At 39.8% G+C, this 20,451-nt stretch overlaps 1 protein-coding gene across 1 annotated transcript in view; it reads left to right on the forward strand.

Moving 5' to 3' along the window:
- tg (thyroglobulin) overlaps positions 1-20,451 on the forward strand; it is a 344,749-nt gene that overhangs the window by 76,103 nt on the left and 248,195 nt on the right. The window contains exons 16-19 of the mRNA XM_069915700.1: positions 1,086-1,292; positions 2,371-2,577; positions 10,130-10,284; positions 15,305-15,461. Of these exons, the coding sequence (XP_069771801.1) occupies positions 1,086-1,292; positions 2,371-2,577; positions 10,130-10,284; positions 15,305-15,461 (726 nt within the window). The remainder of the gene's footprint in view (positions 1-1,085; positions 1,293-2,370; positions 2,578-10,129; positions 10,285-15,304; positions 15,462-20,451) is intronic.

The following is a 20,451-nucleotide window of genomic DNA, read 5'->3' on the forward strand; positions in this document are numbered from 1 at the left end:
CTCCATCTGTCTCTCTAAATGTTGTATCCTCTAATTCAGGCAACATTCTGGTACATGTTTCTTTGGTTGATGCTCTGCTATGTCGTTGGTTTCACTGCCATATTGTAGAAAGCCTGTAAAATGTATGCACATCTGGGCATGTATCAAAAGCGATGTTGATTACCATCATCATGTGATTAATAATTATTAGGTTAATGAACCTGTCTCAATGGGGTTGCTTATATACTTGTTAACTCACAAGTGAAATTGATGGGTTAGGTTTAGCTCCTGACTTTGCAGGTTTTAACCTCCCAGCCACACTCAAATGCACACATTCCTGCATTTTAAAATTCAGCTCAGTATCCCCGGTTCTCTGATCCCTGCTCCTGAGATTGTTACATTTTGACCTTGTATTTTCATTCCTTATGCTATTGAAGGCACAACGTCACTGTGGAATATCCAATTGGTACTCGCTAGGTTCCAACCAAATTAGTTCTTCAACACCAGAAAAGTGATTTATCCTGCAATTTTAATGTGATTCCTTCATCTGGAGGTTAAGACTGGGGACAAATGTTTTCTTTTCTGGGCATCTGAGGTCAATATTAATATAGTGTATTCCCATATATGGACAAATGCATTTCAATGGATGACATTTCCCTGAAGTAAACCAACATATTAGATCTTACTTGGAAGGAGGGACTTTGGTATCATGTCATGTTGATCAGTGCAGGAAGCTGAGTATGATTTACATTTTTTTAAAAATTCAAATATATTCAGTCTTGCATTCCTAACAAAAATCCCATAGTCTTTAGTCTGATATTCCATTTAAGTTCATGGAAAAATGATTTCTGAAGACTCATTATGTCTTTCAAGTGTTGATCCTTGCTGGGAGTAGCTAATTGAAAGATCACCCCTGTGATGTCATGAGGTGCAGACTTGGAGGAGCAACCAAATAGTGAAAATGACCACAGCAGCAAATCAAATCAAACACCAAGTTTTCAGTTCAATTTGAAAAGGCCTTTTGAAATAATGTAATCATGGCTGAATTGGAGATCTCTTAAAAAAAATAAGCTGTCAAACTAATGTTCCTCTTCCCCATCCACTAGGTCCAAGTAGGTGTGAACTTCTAAACAATGAGTTGATGCAGCAAGAATTAGGAAGAGGATACATCCCTGCTTGTGATATTGAAGGTTCTTTCTCAGCCGTTCAATGTGATCAGGACAAAGAGAAGTGTTGGTGCGCATTTGAGAATGGAGAAGAGGTTCCTGAAACACAAGTCAACATAACAAATGGGTTAAAGCCCGCCTGCAAACGTAAGTTATCCAGAGCTTCTGCACTAATGGGAGGCAGGCTTTGGTGCTATTGGTGGGGCATATTGATCAGTGAAGTGTCTTTGATCCATCTGGTATCTTGGTGAAAACTCCAGTGACTGGGTGTCTATTAAAACTCCTAGAAAAATAATAAATATTCAAGTCAAAAAATGTACTTTAATATAGAGAGGGCCACCAAAGGAGGGAATTGCAATCATGAGAGAGGAAGAGGAGAGAAATCTTAAGAGGAGCTAAGAATTAAGAACCAGAGTATGGTGATCAGTTCTGGTCACCTCATGAGAGGAAGGATGAGGAACCAATGGAGAGGATACAGAGGAGATTTACCAGAATGTGGCCTGGATTGGAAAATATGTCTTATGAGGCAAGGATAGCAGAGATGGGACTCTTCTCTTTGGAGCAAAGAAGGATGAGAAAAGACTTAGTAGAGGTCTACAAAATTCTAAGATTGCATAGAAAGGGTGGACAGCCAGCACTTTTCCCAGGGCAGGAATAGCAAATACCAGAGGACATGTGTACAATGTGAAGGGAGGGAAGTTTTTTTTTACACAGAATTGTGGGTGCCAGGAATGCCTTGCTGGGGATGATGGTGGAGGCTGAAACATTAGGAGCATTTGGAAGAAACACATAGAGTTGTGAGGTAGCAAGGCTTTAGTATTTTTTAAGGAATATATGGGTCGGCTCAACATTGAGGGCCAAAGGGCCTGTAGTGTTCCAACGTTATTCTCACATGGATTGAAGTTAAAAGCCAAGGAGGCTATAGGGAAGGATGTGAAATGATTGAAATTTTGTGCTCAGGAATTAAATCCAAGTTATTGCGCTAATTGCAGTGTCCTTTGCAGAAGATATCAGGGGAGGATTTGTTATTTAAGTACAAATCCATGGATAGCACATTGGAATGAAAGATTACAATCAGATCAGCCACGATCTACATGTTTGTTCTGTCTGTTTGTGTCGCATGGCAACGTCCATGGAATGTGGGTCAGCCTCACTCTTTGTTTCCTTAATTAGAGACCTAAAGGAGTGCATACAAATCTCACTGTTTTGTTTTTGTTTTTCCTAGGCCCACAGTGCGCACTACTGTTCAAAGCACTTGAGGTATCAAATGGCATTGTCTTGTGTGACGAAGTGCCCAGTGGCCAGTTTATGCAGCTTTGCCAGGTAAAATGTCGTCAAAACTACCACAATGCATTTGGTGGGAGAACGTTTAAGTGCAACATGAGGAACAGTAGCTGGATTACAGAATTCCCACATCCAGAATCCTGTCAGAGTAAGTGCCATTGATCCAGTGTTCCTGCTATCTAGGACAGTGGTTCTCAACCTTTTTTACCCCAACTTATATACCACCTTAGATAATTCCTTACTAATCACAGAGCACCAGTGGCATAGCGTGTCAAAGGTTAGGGATTATTTAAGGTGGTATGTGAGTGGGGAAAGAAAGTTGAGAACTGCTGATCTAGGACCAAAGTTTTAAAATGTTCTCCTTTTAACCTTCGTCTCCATAGTTCTATTCTCATTTAAACCTCTTTTCTTGGACCTGTTATCTACATTTTTCATCTGATTGCATTTCTGAGAAGTAATTTATTGCATTAAATATATAATGGCTGTCGCCGCTGCTCAAAATCCTGAAGCTCATGTTTTATGGATTTAAAGGGAATCAAGGGATATAGTGTTAGCACAAGAGAATAGCACTGGGGTAAAAGGGTGCCATTATCTAATTGAATGGCCATTCAGATGTGAGGGGTGGAACAGTCCACTCTACTTCAATTCCTTACATTCTTAGCTTCCACTAAACAGTGCAGGGGAAGTACCCCAGCCAGAAAGGCAGCTGTGAACTCAGCGGCACTTTTTCAGTTCTGTTTAATGATGGGTAAAAAAAGTGCTGCCTTTGTCAGTAATACGCACATTCCAGAAATGAATGAGGAGTCATAAAGAAGCTATGTTAATGTCAGTTATTGTGGAAAGGAGGGATTATTTAACATTTGCCCATGCACTAATTTTTCTCACCTTTTGGTTGTCAAAGCGATGAACATTGTTTGCTGCACTTATACAAATGATGGCTAAAATACAGTTTTGAAATGCAGAGTTGTGCTTTTTTTCTCTCATAATGACTGTAGATTTTGATCTCTTATAATATGCAATTCCCCGCCTTAACCATGTCATCATAACTTACACAATCAATCATCCTTTGGATTTCATTACAAGCATGGCATCATTTACAATCGACCCTTTCAAGGGCTTTGATCCTCTCCAATTAATTGGTTCCAGGTATGTTTCATGTAAATATTCTTTATCCTCTACTCTGGGAAGAGGGAAAAATACTTTAAGAGTGATGCTTTATTAATGAACCCTTAGTTAAACACATGGCAATGGTGGCATCCTTCTCAAGAAGAATTTTGATTTTCTTCTCTAAATAAACAGAAAATTCATGGAAAATATTTGAAAATGTCTTGAATAGTGTAATAGCATGTTTTTAAAACAAATATTGCAGCATTAAAGTGGAGAGAACATAATAATGTACAATACGCCAGCTTTATTTAGCAGCCCAATAAAGGATAGGCATAGTTGATTCCTTTGGGGTGTTTGAAAGAGAAATAAAATAAATCAACCACTAAAGAAAAATAGTGGGGAGGTCATGAATCATATAAGGATAACCGAGGAGGTAGTGATGGCAGTGTTAAAAAAGATAAAGGTGGACAAATCTCCGGGTCCAGACAAAGTATTCCCAAGGACACTCAGGGAGACGAGTGTGCAGATAGTGGGGCCATTAACAGAGATATTTAAGATGTCACTGGTCACGGGGGTAGTGCCAGAGGATTGGAGGGTGGCTCATGTTGTTCCGTTGTTTAAGAAAGGGTCCAAATGTAAGCCTGGAAATTATAGACCTGTGAGTCAGACGTCTGTGGTAGGTAAGTTAATGGAAAGTGTTCTGAGGCATGGCATTTACAAATATTTGGAAGAACAGGGATTGATAGGTAGTAGTCAACATGGTTTTATCAGGGGTAGATCAGGCTTAACAAACCTTATAGAGTTTTTCGAGGGGGTTACAAAAAAGATTGATGAAGGGAAGGCTGTGGATGTTGTCTATTTAGACTTTAATAAAGCTTTTGACAAAGTTCCCCACAGGAGGTTAGGAAAAAAGGTGGAGGCATTAGGTATAAATAAGGAGGTAGTGAAATGGATTCAGCAATGGTTGGATGGGAGGTGTCAGAGAGTAGTGGTAGAAAATTGTTTGTCAAATTGGAGGCCGGTGACTAGTGGAGTTCCTCAGGGATCGGTCCCGGGTCCACTATTGTTTGTTATATACATTAATGATCTGGAAGAAGGGTTGGTGAATTGTATAAGTAAGTTTGCAGATGATACAAAGATTGGTGGTATTGTGGACAGTGAGGAAGATTACCATAGCTTAAAAAGAAATATAGGAAAGCTCGAGGAGTGGGCTGAGAAATGGCTGATGGAATTTAATACAGATAAGTGTGAAGTGTTACATTTTGGAAAGGCAAATCTAAATAGGTCATATACATTGAATGGTAGACAAATGAGGAGTGCAGAGCAACAAAGGGATTTAGGAGATATGGTAAATAGTACCCTCAAAGTTGATACTCAGGTAGATAGAGTGGTGAAGAAGGCATTTGGAATGTTGGCCTTCATAAATCGGAGTATTGAATTCAAGAGTTGGGATGTTATGATGAAATTGTATGAAGCATTGGTGAGGCCAAATTTGGAATACTGTGTGCAGTTTTGGTCACCAAATTATAGGAAAGATATAAACAAAATAGAGAGAGTGCAGAGAAGGTTCACGGGAATGTTCACAGGATGTCAGGGTTTGAGTTACAGAGAAAGGTTGAACAGCCTGGGGCTTTTTTCTCTGGAGTGTAGGGGGGATTTAATGGAGGTGTTCAAGATTTTAAAAGGGACAGAGAGAGTCAATGTGGATAGGCTTTTTCAATTAAGAGTGGGGGCTATTCAAACCAGAGGCCATGGTTTGAGATTGAAGGTGGAAAATTATAAGGGGAACATGAGGGGAAATTTCTTCACGCAAAGGGTGGTTGGGATGTGGAATAAGCTTCCAGTGGAGGTGGTTGAAGCAGGAACGTTATTTACATTTAAGGAAAGACTGGCTAATTACAGAGGGGATAGGATTGGAGGGGTATGGACCAGGTGCTGGTCAGTGGGACTAGGAGGGCCAAACTGGCCTGTTCTGTGCTGTATATGGTTATATGATTATTTTAGACTTGGGAAAGAATGATTCCAATATAATGAGATAAAGGTAGTCTGCATTTAATCATATTTCATATTTTAGGTTTGTTGTCAGAGTACACACATAAGATCAAATACAGCCCTAAAATTCTTCTTCCTGTGGGCACAGCAGAATTACCACTTATTGGTAGTGCAAAAAAAATCTGTACACAAATAAAGAACTGTAAAGAGATAAAGAATGAAAACAAACTGACTGCAGAGAAAATTTAAAAAATCAATGAAGTGTTCAAGTATGAATCCTGAAACAAGTCTCTGAGTCTCTTGAGTTTGTCGTTGAGGAGCCTGATGGTGGAGGGGTAGCAGCTGTTTCTGAACCTGGTGGTGTAAGTCTTGTGACACCTATATCTCTTTCCTGATGGCAGCAGTGAGAAACAGTGTGTGTTCTGAGTGTTGTGGGTCTTTGATGATTGCTGCTGCCCTCCGTCCACAGTGTTCCCTGTAGATGTATTCAATAGTGGGGAGGGTTTTACCTGTGATGTCCTGGACTGCGTCCACTACCTTTTGTTGGGTTTTATGCTCAGAGGTATTGGTGTCCCCATACCAGACTGTGATGCAGCTGGTCAGCACACTTTCCACTACACCTCTGTTGAAAACTGCAAGGGTTTCTGGTGTCATACCAAACTTCTGCAAACTCCTGAGGAAGAAGAGGCACTGACATGCTTTCTTCATGTTGCCATTGGTGTGTTTGATCCAGGAGAAAACCTCCGAGATGGTGATTCCCAGAACTTAAATTTGCTCAGCCTCTCCACCTTAGATCCCCCAATGATCACTGGGTTGCATACCACTGGCTTTCCTTTCCTGAACCATAAAATGTTACAGGCCATTTGACTCTTCTGGACTGTAAAACTAGCTAATCCCACTGACCTACTCTCATTCCATAACCCTCCAGACCACTCCTATCCATGTATTTATCCAAGATTGAATCTGCATTCACTACTGGAGGGTTATGGCAGCTCATTCCACACTCCTACCACTCTCTAAGTGAAAAACTTCCCCTAATGTTCCCCTTTTCAGCCTAAAACTATGGCCTCTTGTATTTATCTCCCCTACTCACATCTACTCTGTCTATACCCCTCATAATCTTATAAACCTCTATCAAGTCTCCCCTCATACTTCTTCATTCCAAGGAGTACAGTCCTAATCTGTTTAATCTTTCCTGGTAACTCAACTCCTGAAGACCCAGCAACATCTTAATAAATCTTTTCTGAACTCTTTCAATTTTATTGATACCTGTCCTGCTGCTGGGCGACCAGAACTCACACAATATTCTAAATGTGGCCTCATCAATGACTTGAATAACTTCAACATAATATTCCAACATCTATATTCAATACTTTGATTTATAAAGGATAAGATGCCAAAAGCTTTCTTTACAACCCTGTCCACATGTGATGCCACCTTCAGGGAACAATGTATATGTATTTCCAGATCTCTTTGCTCCTCTGCATTCCTCAATGGCTTACCATTTACTGTGTACGTCCTACGCTGATTCGCTCTTCCAAAATGCAACATCTCACACTTATCTGCATTAAATTCCATCAGCCATTTACTGACCCAATTTCTCAGCTGGTCCAGATCCCCCTGCAAGCTTTGAAAATCTTCCTCACAGTCCACAACGCCTCCTATCTTTGTGTCATCAACAAGCTTGCTGCTCCAATTCTCCAAGTTATTATAAAAAAATTAACATTAAAAAGTCTAGAAGAGGTGTAAAAAATAAAAAGGAATGGAATGTTGATCTCTATATCAATAGAACATGAATACTCTTCCATGATATATGACAGCTTTGGTAGAATATTGTGTTACGTTCTGTAAACCATGCTTTCAAAATAACATCTTGCTCTTGGAGAGAGTGCAGCAGACTGGAAAACAAGTTTTGATGCTGGCCCATGCCAGCAAACATCAAATGATCGGAAAACAGGATTGACAGTTGTTGCTAAAATATTAAATGTGAAAAATTTAAAACAGATGCCAGTGAGAGACATTATTACATCAAGTGCTGCAAGGTGTTGTAAGCGAGGAAAGTACACAGTGAGGAGATTAGCTCAGTGGATGAAGCAACAGTTCTTCCAAAAAATTGACGCTGCTACAGGAGCTGCTGTAATGGCAGCACTGCTGCTTGTGTGGACCGAGGAGAGCAGGGACCACAGGCTCCGCAGGGTCCTAGCACCTGGTGCTCATGCTGATGGCTCCATACAGGCTTTAAGTGACCTGTTAAAAGAACCGATGGTGCTTTTTGAAAAAATCCTGCCACCTCGGAGATCTGCGCCCAAGATGGCGGCGCCTGTGCGGGGCAGTGAACCATGAAGGGTTGTAGACTCCAGGGGATCAGCAGTCCAGGGCACGGCACCAGAAACTTGGAAAAAACCCGCTCCCCCCACCTGCCCCTGTTGAGAAGGAAAAGCATTGGAGACAACCCATGGCAGTGGATTAGCAAGGGGTTCAGTGGCTGATGGACGCACACAGGCTGCAGGCTGCTGGTGACCTGAAGTTGAAGGACCCACACATCTACGGGCTGCTGTAGACAGGCTCATGGGAACCAGGTCTTGAACCGGGATTTGAGAGGATGCTGAGGGCAAGAAGGGCATCCAAAGGGTTCGCTGAATGTTTCTTGATCGTATGAGAGGTTTGGATCTGGAGCTCAGGTTGCTGACGGTTTGAACTGAAATCTGTGCTGCTGCAGAGGCTGTGGGAAGTGCTGGAGTCAAATCCACTGATATTTCTGAAGGCACTCTCTTTTGCTTCTCTTTCTCCTATTATTCAGGGGCACCAGGCTGTGGTCCTGGTGACTCTTTGTTTGCCTTATGGCTGACAAAAGTTGAAGTATATTTCAATGTAATTAATGACAGTAAAATGAACCTTTGAACCTTTGAAGGGAAACAGGGTTAGTAAATGGGATTGAATGTATTAACTCACATGGAATGTGAACACTGACGCAAACTGGTCAATGACTTGTTTTGTGCTGTATGTTATATTCATTTCTATTTTCTGTGCTGGCATTAAGCCCCCTTATGGTGGGAAAAATTGGATTGCGACTCCTGTAATGGACTAAAATGTGGTTGCATACTCCAAAGGTTCCAAGATTCACGTCAGGAGAAAAGGCCAGACTAGCAGAGCCAGGGTGCGAAGGTGGCTAGCTGAGGGTAAAACCTGCCAGGGCTCACAGAAGATGAAACTGACAGAAGAGAACCTGGATTTTATATTTCAACTTAACTGAATAACTGGGCAGTTCTGCACAGGAAGTATCACGAGGTGCAGACCTGAAAAAATATTGCTTTCTCATGTAGACACGCGTGCACGCGTGCACACCACAGCAATTGTGAAGAAAGCAGAGCAATGTCTTCGCTTTCTAAGATGTTTGAGGAGGTTTGACATGTTGTTTAATAATTCATCAAATTTCTACAATGTACTGTAGAAAGTATCAACAGTTTGCATTTCAGCCTGGTTGGGTAATTCCGTGTCCAAGAATGCAGGTGGCTAATGAAAGTAGCAAACAGAGCCAGGTCCATTATGGGCTCTGTACAGCCATCCCTTGAAGACATTCATGTAAGATGCGGCCTCAAGAAGGGCAGGCCAACCTTGTGAAGAACCTTCACCAACCTGGTCACAATTTCTGCTCACTGGGACCTTCAGGCAACAGCTCTAGGTTCAAGAATAGCTTTTCTTTCCAACAGTTATCAGGCTCTTCTACCCTAGTGCTCCGGCACCTCAAAATTTCCTGTCTGCACTATTGAAAGACCACTATTTTTTCTTGCACTGACTGTATTGTGAATATTTATTTATTAATAAATTATCAATTAATAATTTATGAATGGATTATTTGACTATTTTTCCTTTAGATTTATGATGTTCTTATATTAGCTCTTTCTGTTCTGTGGAAATATAGTGTGTACCATTGCAGCTTTTGTTGCAAAATGTATCTGTTGGCTTCAGCTATCAGAGCTTTGGTTCACATGTACTTATGTTAATGACAATAAATGCGTTATCATTATTATAATTAGGGAATATCATGGTCAGATGAAAATTTAAAGCTTATTTCAGAAGAAAGATGTAAAAGCAGAGAATGCTGGGACTACTCATCAGAATAACCATGGAACCATAGAACATTACAGCATAGAAACAGGCCCCTTTAGCCCTTCTAGTCTGTGGCGAACCATTTTTTTTGCCTAGTCCCACCTTATTTTCCTCCTCTGATACCTATAAAGATCTGCAGATGTACATTCCAAAATCCTTATTGTTTTACACCACTTGATATCCTCCCATTTATCCTCTTACCTCACTTCAAATGCATTACCTCATACTTCTTAAATTCTAAAATTAATAGATACAGTAGAAGCCAGAAAATCCATTCTGCTGGAGACAGCAACTGTTCAAGTCCAAGACCTTGCATCACAACTGAATTATTAACTGTTTCTCTTTCCACAGATTCTACCTGACCTATTGAGGAATCTAGCATTTTCTGCTTTTATTTCAGATTTCCTTCATCTGTGACATTTTTTTAAATTTTCATTTAAAAGCGTACTATAAGACATCTTAGGAAAACTTTTGACCTTTTGTTTCTGCAGGAATCCATGTATTTCAAGAAGCCCAGGCTCAGACACGGTTTCAGATCCTCTTGCCTTCTGGGAAAGCCTGCAGCAGTGATTATTCAGGATTATTGCAGGCATTTAACACCTTCATTACAGATGATCTGAGAGCTAGAGGATTCTGCCATCTTCAGGTTTGCTTATTCCAAAAGTCCATTGGTTTTTGATTTTCTCCTTTCAAGTGTCAAGTGGTATGCCTCAGGGATCTGTGTTGAGTCTATTACTGTTTGTTATCTATAGAAACATAGAAGTAGGCCAGTTTTTGGCCCTTCAAGCCTACACCACCATTCATTATGATTATGGCTGATCAGTACCTGGTTCCTGCCTTCTCCCCATACCCTCTGATCCCCTTAGCCACAAGGGCCAAATCTAATCTCCTCTTAAATATTGATAAGGAACCAGCTTCAACTACTTCCTGTGGCAAAGAATTCCACAGATTCACCATTCTCTGAGAGAAGAATATTTTTTCTCATCTTGGTCCTAAAAGACTTCCCCCTTATCCTTAAACCATAACCCCTGGACCTGGTTTTTCCAAGCATCGGAAACAACCTTCCTGCATCTAGTATGAAAAAAAAATTTATATGTTTCTATAAGATCCCCCCCCTCAATCTTCTAAATTCCAATGAATACAAGCCTAGTCGATCCAACCTTTTTTCATATACAAGTCCTTCCATTCCTGGTATTAATCTAGTGAGCCTTCTCTGCATCCCCTCCATGGTGAGGATGTCCTGCCTCAGATAAGAAGACCAAAACTGAACATAGTATTCCAAGTGTGGCCTCAGCAAGGCCCTGTACAGCTGTAGTAGGACCTCCCTACTCCTGTACTCAAATCCTCTTGCTGTGAATGCCAACATACCATTTGCCTTCCTTACTGCCTGCCGTACCTGCACGCCCACTTTCAATGATTGATGCACAGCAACACCCAAGTCTCGCTGCATTTCCCCTTTTCCTAAACAAATACCATTTAGATAATAATCCTCTTTCCTGTTCTTTGCCACTTCTTGGCCCACTTGCCTAACTTGTCCAAGTCACTCTGCACCCTCCTTGAATCCTCTACACAGCTAACCCTATTACCTAACTTTGTGTTGTTTGCAAATTTTGAGATATTGCTATCTATTCCCACATCTAAGTCATTGATATATATTGTAAACAACTGTGGCACTGACCTCTGCAGTACCCCACTAGTCATTGGCTGCTGTTCTGAAAATAACCCATTTATTCCTACTCTTTGCTTCCTGTCTGTCAACCAATTCTCTATCCACCTTAATACCATACCTCCTATACTGTGCTCTTTAAGTTTGTACCCTAATCTCCTGTGTGAACTTTATCAAATGACTTACTAAAGTCCAGATATACCACATCTTCTGGTTTTCCCTTATACACTCTACTGGTTACATCCTCAAAAAATTATATTAGATTTGTCAGACATGATTTTTCCTTCATAAAACCATTATGACTGTCCAATAATGCCACTAATTTCCAAATGTGCTGCAATCACATATTTAATAACTGATTCTAGTATTTTCCCTACTACCGATGTTAGGCTAACAGGCCTGTAGTTTCCCGATTTCTCTCTCCCTCCCTTCTTAAAGAGTGGGGTTACATTGGCCACCCTCCAAGAACTAATCCAACATGTAAAGTGTTTTGAAAAATTATCACCAATGCATCCACTATTTTCTGGGCTACTTCCTTCAGCACTTTTGGATGCAGACTATCTGGCCCTGGGGATTTATCCACCTTTAATCCCTGCAATTTAATTAACACAACCTCTTGACTTACAATTTTTTCCTTCAGTCCCTTCCTCACATTAGATCCACAGTCCCTTAGAATTTCCTGAAGATTAGTTGTCTTCCTTAGTGAAGACAGGACTAAAGTAGTTATTCAATAGGTCTGCCATGTCCTTGTTCCCCATGATTAATTCACCTGTTTATGACCACAACGGACCCACATTTGTCTTAATTAACCTCTTTCTCTTTACGTATCTATAAAAGCTTTTACAGTCATTTTTTTAATGTTCCCTGCCGGCTTCCTCTTATAATCCCTTTTACCTTTCCTATTTAATCCTTTTGTCCTCCTCTGTAGAATTCTGAATTTCTCCCAATCAGGATTTTTGTTTTGGTTAATTTATATGCTGCTTCTTTGGATTTGATACTCTCCCTGATTTCCCTCATTAGCCATGGATATGCTACTCTCCTTGATTAATTATTTTTACAAACTGGGATGTACATTTGTTGTAATTGCTCCAAGCTATCTTTAAATGATTACCATCACATTTCCACCCTAATCCTTCTTAGTTAGTTCTTTAAGTACCATTTCCCAATTTATTTTACCCAATTCTCGTCTCATACTGTTAGTTACCCCTCTTTAAGTTCAGAAACTCTGTCACATTCTATCCTAATGAAGAATTCCACCATATTGTGGTCACTCTTGCCCAAGGGGTTCCTCTCAACAAGATTGTTAATTAACCCCTCCCCATTACTCAATACCCAGTCTAGAATGGCCTGTTCCCTCGTTGGTTCCTTGACATGCTGATTTAGGAAACAATCCTGCATACATTCTAATAAATCCTCTTCCTCCTTACACTTACCAATTTGGTTCACCCAATCTACATGCAAATTAAAGTCACCCATTATAACTGCAGTCCCTTTGTTGCATGAATTACCATTTTCCTAACCTCACTGCTACTATTAGGTGGACTGTACACAACTCCCACTAGTGTCTTCTGCCTCTTAGTGTTTCGCAGCTCTACCCACATCGATTCCACATCCCCCAAACTAATATTCTTCCTTTCTATTATATTCACCTCCTCCCTAACCAATAATGCTACTCCACCTCCTTTTCCATTCTGTCTATCCCTCCTGAATGTTGAGTAAAATTGAATGTTGAGCTCCCAGTCAGAAACCATGTCTCTGTGATCCCAACTATGTTATAGTAATTAATAGCTATCTCCACATTCAATTCCTTCACATTATTATGAATGCTCCTTACATTCAGACACAAGATGATTATGTGGTGTATTCGAGCAGCAAGTTTGCTGATGACACAAAGATAGGAGGCATCGTGGACAGTAAGGAAGATTTTCAAGGCTTGCAGAGGGATCTGGACTAGCTGGGAAATTGGACCAGTAAATGGCTGGTGCAGTTTAATACAGATAAGTGTGAGATGTTCCACATTGGAAGAGAGAATCAGGGTAGGATGTAGACACTAAACGGTAAGCCAGAGAGGAGTGTGGAGGAGCAAAGAGATCTGGGAATACATCCCTGAAGGTGGAATCACATCTGGATAGGGTTGTAGAGAAAGCTTTTGGCATTTTAGTCTTTATAAATCAAAGTATTGAGTATAGATAGTGGGTTGTCATGTTGAAGTTATTCAAGTCATTGGTGAATATTGTGTGCAGTTCTGGTCACCCAGCAGCAGGACAGATATCAATGAGTTTGAAAGAGTGCAGAGAAGATTTACTACAATGTTGCTGGGTCTTCAGGATTTGAATTACTGGGAAAGATTAAACAGGTTAGGATTATATTCCTTTGAATGAAGAAAAATAGGAGAGATTTGATAATAAGATGATGAGGGGTATGGACAAAGTAGATATGAGTAGCATGTTTCCACTTAGATTGGGGGAAATAAATATGAGAGGCAATAGCTTTAGGCTGAAAGGGGAGAGGAATAAGGGAAACATTAGGGAAAACTTTTCACTCAGAGAGTGGTAGAAATATTAAATGAGCTGCAATCTGATGTAGTGAATGCAGATTTATTCTTGAGTTTTAAAAATAAATTGGATAAATACATGGATAGGAATGGTCTGGAGGGTTATGGAATGAGAGTAGGTCAGTGGGACAAGCTAGTTTTATTGGTTAGCACAGACCAGAGGGTCCAATGGCCTGTTTTTCTGTGCTGTAGCACTCTATGGTTCTTTCCTCTGATAATGTGAGTTGAATGTATTTACATGGGTATTGGTAGCTGTTAGTTATGTTACATGATAATCTTAGTGCTAAGTTATAGGAGATTGATTAATACTGATATTATGGCCATTCAAATATTACGCTGGTCAATATAAATAAGATCAGCCAGAGAAAAAGGATACTGATCTGCAGCAAGTCAAACTCTTATGTCTCTTTTTGATCTTAAAATTCGTAACCATCAAATACTTGATTTTTTAAATAATAGAGTTGGACTAACTAATCTCCAAGAGTAGCCAGCCTCAACTTCCGGGCCAGATGGAGTGATAAATATTCCTCAGAATACTATCCGATTCCAATTCTTCATGGTCTGACAGACTGATGAATCATCCAAAAGCAGAATGCAGCAGATTCTGAAAATCTGAAATAAAACAAAAATGCTGAAAATATTCAGCAGGTCAGGCAGAATGTGCGGAGCAAGAAACAGTTAACATTTCCAATTACTGACCAATTAATCGGTTAAAGATGTGGTTGTTTATTCTGGTACCAAGGAAAAGTAGAACAATTAACAATGGCCAGAAAAGCACATCTTAATCCTTCAACTACTTCCTGGTGAACTACTTCTCTCTCTACAATTCCTGTATGAAAGACTGAGTATATACAGCACTTCATGTTTTTACTTTCCACTTTTAGTATCTGCAATACTTTGAATTTTAAGTAATTCTATTGCAGGACCTGGAGATCTGGACCATAATCTATGTTCAAATCACAGATTGGCAGTAGACAATATGAATTAACTTTATTTTGTCAAATACGTCTATTTAATGACACTGATTGTGATGTTACTTCTCATTATTAAAAAAATTTCACCAAATTCACAATCAGTTTCTTTCGAGAAATAAACCAACTCTCCTTCCTTGCCTTGCAAAAATGTGGCTCCACCTCTAGACCCAATGAAGTGACATAACCTCTGAAGCAATTAACCAAATGGTTCAGTAATAGAATGATAATGGATGAACCTTCTCAGTGGTTGAACATAGATTTCAAATATATAAACATTGGTATTTTCAGGTGAGGAAATTAGAAATGAAAAATCTCTCAGGTAAACGTGCTGTAGGGGATGTACATAAGACAAGTTTGGGTGTGCACACAGCAGGGAAAAATAGACACTGAATGTTATATAATAAAAACAGAAAATATTGGAAACGCACAGCACAGCAGAAATCTTTCATCAGAATGTTTTGCATCCTCTTAGGTTCCTGCCCCTGGAGAAACAGTGCTGGTTCCTGTCTGTGATAAATCTACGGTGTCAGTTGGATGTCTAAACATGGACCATTTAGGAATAAATGTTACTTGGAAAGTGCACCTTTCAGCTGTCCCAGTATTCTCTCTCCCCGACATGCATGATATCGGTAAATTACTGCTTATTATTTGCATTGATTCACATTCTGTCATTGCATATCATTTATCATGTTCATATATTTTCTGCTCTATGATGTACTTGGTCGCAGTGTAGCGACTTTAATAAGCCATCCAAGGTAATGAATATCCAAGGAATTAATGTAAACTACTTAGAAAAGAACTGACTAACTTTTATTGATAGCACCTTGTCTTATAATATTCCTTCCACGTGTTCTTCCTGTTGGTAATTATTTCACAGCTTCTAAAATGTTGATCTATTCTTTTGCATTCCTGAACTTGTAGTCTTTTCTGGGACATTATTAATATCCTAGATTGAACAATTCTGTCTTTGTTCACTTGTGTTTTGAGTTGTGTTCCATTAATGAAATCCATTGACTTCAGCCTCATTTAGGCCCTAAGAAATGGAATTAATTCATTAAATCCTCCATTTAACTCTCATTCTTTTAAATCTTTAAGACGTCCCTTAAGTCCTTTGTATCTGAAGAATCTTTAAGTTTCCCTTCCCGAATGATACCAAACCCTTATAATTAAAGGCATGATCATGACTGATTATGCCCCAGTGAAGTGTTCAGAGACATTTTCCAATATTTCAGATATTACTTGGAACAACTAGCATAGAAATCTACAGCACAGTACAGGCCCTTCAGTCCACAGTGTTGTGCCAACCTAATAACCCACTCTAACAATTGCCTAGAATTTCCCTACTGCATAGCCCTTCATTTTCCTTTGTTCCATGTACCTATCAAATAGTCTTTTAAAAGATCCTATTGTACCTGTCTCCACCACCATTGTTGGCAGTGCATTCCATGCACCCACCACCCACCAAACTTGCCTCTTACATTCACTCTGTATTTCCTCCCAAGCACTGTAAAACAATGCCCCCTGGTGTTAGCCACTTCAGCCCTGGGAAAAATCCACACAATCAATGTCAATCATCATTTTGTGCACCTCATCCTCTGTTGCTCTAAGGAGAAAAGATCAAGTTCACTTAATTGTGTGCTCAGGATGGTTATAATCTATGGTTCTCCATAAACTTCTAAGTTAACTTTTCCCTTTTGGTAATAGTCAGCATTTTTAAAATTCTACTCACATTTTGACCAAAATAATTACGCTTTATTTCAATATAGAATAGAGCAAATGAGAATGAAATAGATATGAGAAGACAGATGCTGTATTAGACTGGTGCTTGGGAAAGCTGTCATCAGAAATATTGCTCCATTTGCTCACAGTTTTTTAGTTGGCACTCACTTAATCAAATCACTTAATCAAATCACTACATGTGAAGAGGATGAATGTAGGAAATCATATTCTACATAAAAGTCACAGTAAATTGAGACATGATTATTCAAAGCTTTAATAAAAAAACAGCATATTCTGTCCAAAATGCACAATAGAGCAGCTTGCCATTAAAGCAAACATATAAATTTCCATTCTCTCTGTGCAATTTGTCCCTCAGATCTGTACCACGCTGGTAAGTGAAAAGAGTCACTGGAGAAAATATTCCGGAGCTTGAGTAACCTGAGCAGAAATTAGCTGAAATTTCAGGTCAATGATCTTTTATCCGAATATAGTGTTGATTTTCTTTTGCTCTGCCTCTGATAAACCAGTATCATCCTGCAGCAGAGCCAATTAAAAGGAAACATGAACATCCATTTATTCTGGTTTCACTCCAGATTGTCCAGACAGTTGGCCCATATGGACTCAAATGGGCCTACTCCATGAATAGATTTCAGATTTATTGTCGGAGTACATACATGGCATCACATACAACCTTGAGATTCCTTTTTTCCTGTGGGTGTGGCAGAATTACCACTAACTGGTAGTGCATTAAAAATAAAAGCAAAACCCACAGGTACTAATGCTTGTAGGATCCAAGAAGGTCCTTCCCTCTCTCCTCCCTCTCCCCTCTTACTCAAATAGTAAATATGCAGATACTTGACTCAAGGTTTGGTTGACGGAGAATGCATATTCAAGATAACAGCCAAAAAAGCCAGAGAGGAGGAGAGATGAAATTTGTCATGCAACAGTCATGACTGGAAAGTGCTGTCTGAAAGATGGGCAAAGAGTAGGAGAGTGCTGTAAATATGTGACTTTCTTATAGGGGGTGGAAGTGCCAAATAGACTGCATCTTTGTCATATTATGAAGAAAAGTGCAAACACTTGTAATGATAGTGGTCATGTTTGCATTTGCTACTAGCAAAGTTCCTGTTTCATTATACGTGGCTGCCAGCAGGGGGCAACCCAGAGCAAGAGATTGCTGTATGTGAGGAGCAGCATCATGACATGCTTCATGGCTGTTTATATCAACTTTAAAGTAAAGAACCTTTTCCTTCATCCATGTGTTGCCTAAGAACTTACACATGCGAATATAAGATGAATAAAGGAAATTAAAAGGAAAATCTAAAGTCAGCAACTGATCAGTGAAGAGAAAATAACAAAGTGAAAAATGGAAGGATTACATCAACCAGTGAAATTTCAGTTGACAGGTAATGCGGCTGAAAATTGGATCAGATTCAAACAACATTTTGGATTGTATTTAGCGGCAGTTGGAGTGACGAGAAAAGTGATAAAGTGAAAGTGTCAGTTTTCTTACATGTCATGGGCGATGAAGCCCTGGAGGTGTATGAAAACTCCACATTTGCTGCTGAAGAAGACAAAATGAAATTGGAAAACATAATGGAGCAGTTTGAGGCAAACTGAATACCTAAACGTTACATGATGTTTGAGTCACAAGTTTTTTATGTGTACAGAAAACGGAAGAAAGTATTGATCAGTATGTGACTGAATTGAGAAACAGAAGCAAAGTGTGTGAATGTGGTGGACTGACTGACTCGTTGGTAAAAGACAGACTTGTGTGTGATATTCCAGATAATAGTCTAAGGGAAAGATTGCTAAAGAGCAAAATCTAGACCTGGAAAAAAAACATAGCACTCTGTAGGGCTACAGAAACTGTAAAATTGCAAGCAAAAGAGCTGTTCAGTGAAACTAGCTACGATGTGGATAAAGTGAGCAAGAACAGACATAAACAGTTTAACAAAAAGAGCGCCAAAGTGGAAAAAGAGGTGTGGCCAGTGGACAAAAATGAAAGAGACAATCGAAAGCCATGTTGTTGATGCGGTGCACAACACCTACCAAAGAAGTGTCCAGCATATGGTAAAACATGCTATATGTGTAATAAAAGCAACCATTATACTCATTGCTGTAGGAATCAAATGCAACAAAACAAGGTTCATGCAGTAGATGAAAGGGAGATAGAGGAATTCTATGTAGACATGGTGACTGAAAACAAGAAAGAAAACAGAGAATGGATGTTGAGATTAAAAGTGAATGACATATACATTTCAGTTGAATTGGATACTAGAGCACAAATTAATTTAATATCAGAGACTGATTTTAAGAAGGTTAGACTGAGACCAAAGATGTATGGAACAAAAGTGAAGGTGACAGGATATTCAGGTACTGATATACCAGGGCAAGGAGAATGCATCGTCAAAGTGAAACACAAGGACAAAGAGCACATGCTAGCAGTCACCATTGTACCAAAGGATGTACAGGCCATACTAGGTTTAACAGCCTGTGAGAAACTGAACCTGGTAAGAAAAGTCCCTTTTGTGGAAAACAAAGTCCAATGACCTATTTCAGGGTCTAGTCTGCCTTCCAGGAGAACACATAATCAGAGTGGATAAACGTGTGCCACCGATAAAACATCCATGCAGAAAAATTCCATTTGCGCTTCAAAAGCAACTAAAGGCAGAGTTGGACAGGATGGAATCATGAACATGATTCAGAAGATAGATAAGCCAATGGAGTGGGTGAGTTCACTCATTGTTGTGGACTAAAAGAATGGAAAACTTAAAATTTGCCTGGATCAAAGAGATCTGAACAGAGCAATAAAGAAAGAACACTTTAAGCTTCCACTGCTTAAAGGAAATCATGTCAAAGTTTGCAAATGCAAAGTTTTTCAGCAAGTTAGATGCATCATCAGGATTTTGGCAGTTGAAATTGGACGAAGCATGTTCAAGACTGTGCGGGCTCAATAGTCCATTTGGCCTACAGATTCCTAGGTTACCATTCGGAATTGCCTCAGCTCCTGAAGTGTATCACAAAACTATCCATATGGTCTATGAGCACCTGGATGGAGTTGACACCTCAATGGATGACATCATTGTATGGGGAACCACGAGAATGGAGCATGATGAGAGACTAAAGGAAGTGCTAGAAGCAACAAGGAAAGCAAACCTGAAGCTGAGTAGAGAGAAATTCCAGCTCGGGGTGACAGAACTAACATTTGTAGGAGATATTATTGGCAGTGAGGGCATCAGACCAGGTCCCAGAAAGGTGTCCGCCACTGGGAACGATGCAAAAAGGACGAACAGAGGTTTAATGGAATGGTCAACTAGATGGGTAAATTCATATCCAACCTGTCAGAAAAGATGGCTCCATTGAGAAGATGAACAGAAAAGAAAATTGAATGGGAGTGGAATCACGAGCGTGAACAGTCATGGAGTGAACTAAAGAAACTGCTCACAGAGGAACCAGTTCTGAGGTTTGATGACCCAGCGAAAGCAATCAAGATATCATCAGATGCATCACATAGAGGGGCCGGTGCAGTTCTTCTGCAAAAATATGATGACTGGCAACCTACTGTGTATGCATCATGCTCAATGACAGATACGGAGACTCAACACGCTCAAATGAAAAGGAGCTGCTCAGCATCACATACGCCAGTGAAAGATTTCATCAGTTTGTGTCAGGACAAGCAATTAGTGTGGAGACTGACCATAAGCCCTTGATTGCATTGTTCCAAAAGCCATTAAATGAATGTCAGCTTCGAAAACAAAGAATAATGATTAGGCTGCAATGCTATACACTGAATGTGGCGTACTCTCGGGGTAAGCTATTTACACAGCAGGCACGTTATCTAGAGCTGTTGACACCAAAATGGATGAAAATGTGAATGCCTCTGTGAACATGATCACA

The sequence above is a fragment of the Narcine bancroftii genome, chromosome 2 (genome assembly GCF_036971445.1).
Source record: "Narcine bancroftii isolate sNarBan1 chromosome 2, sNarBan1.hap1, whole genome shotgun sequence".
Classification (NCBI taxonomy): Eukaryota; Metazoa; Chordata; class Chondrichthyes; order Torpediniformes; family Narcinidae; genus Narcine; species Narcine bancroftii.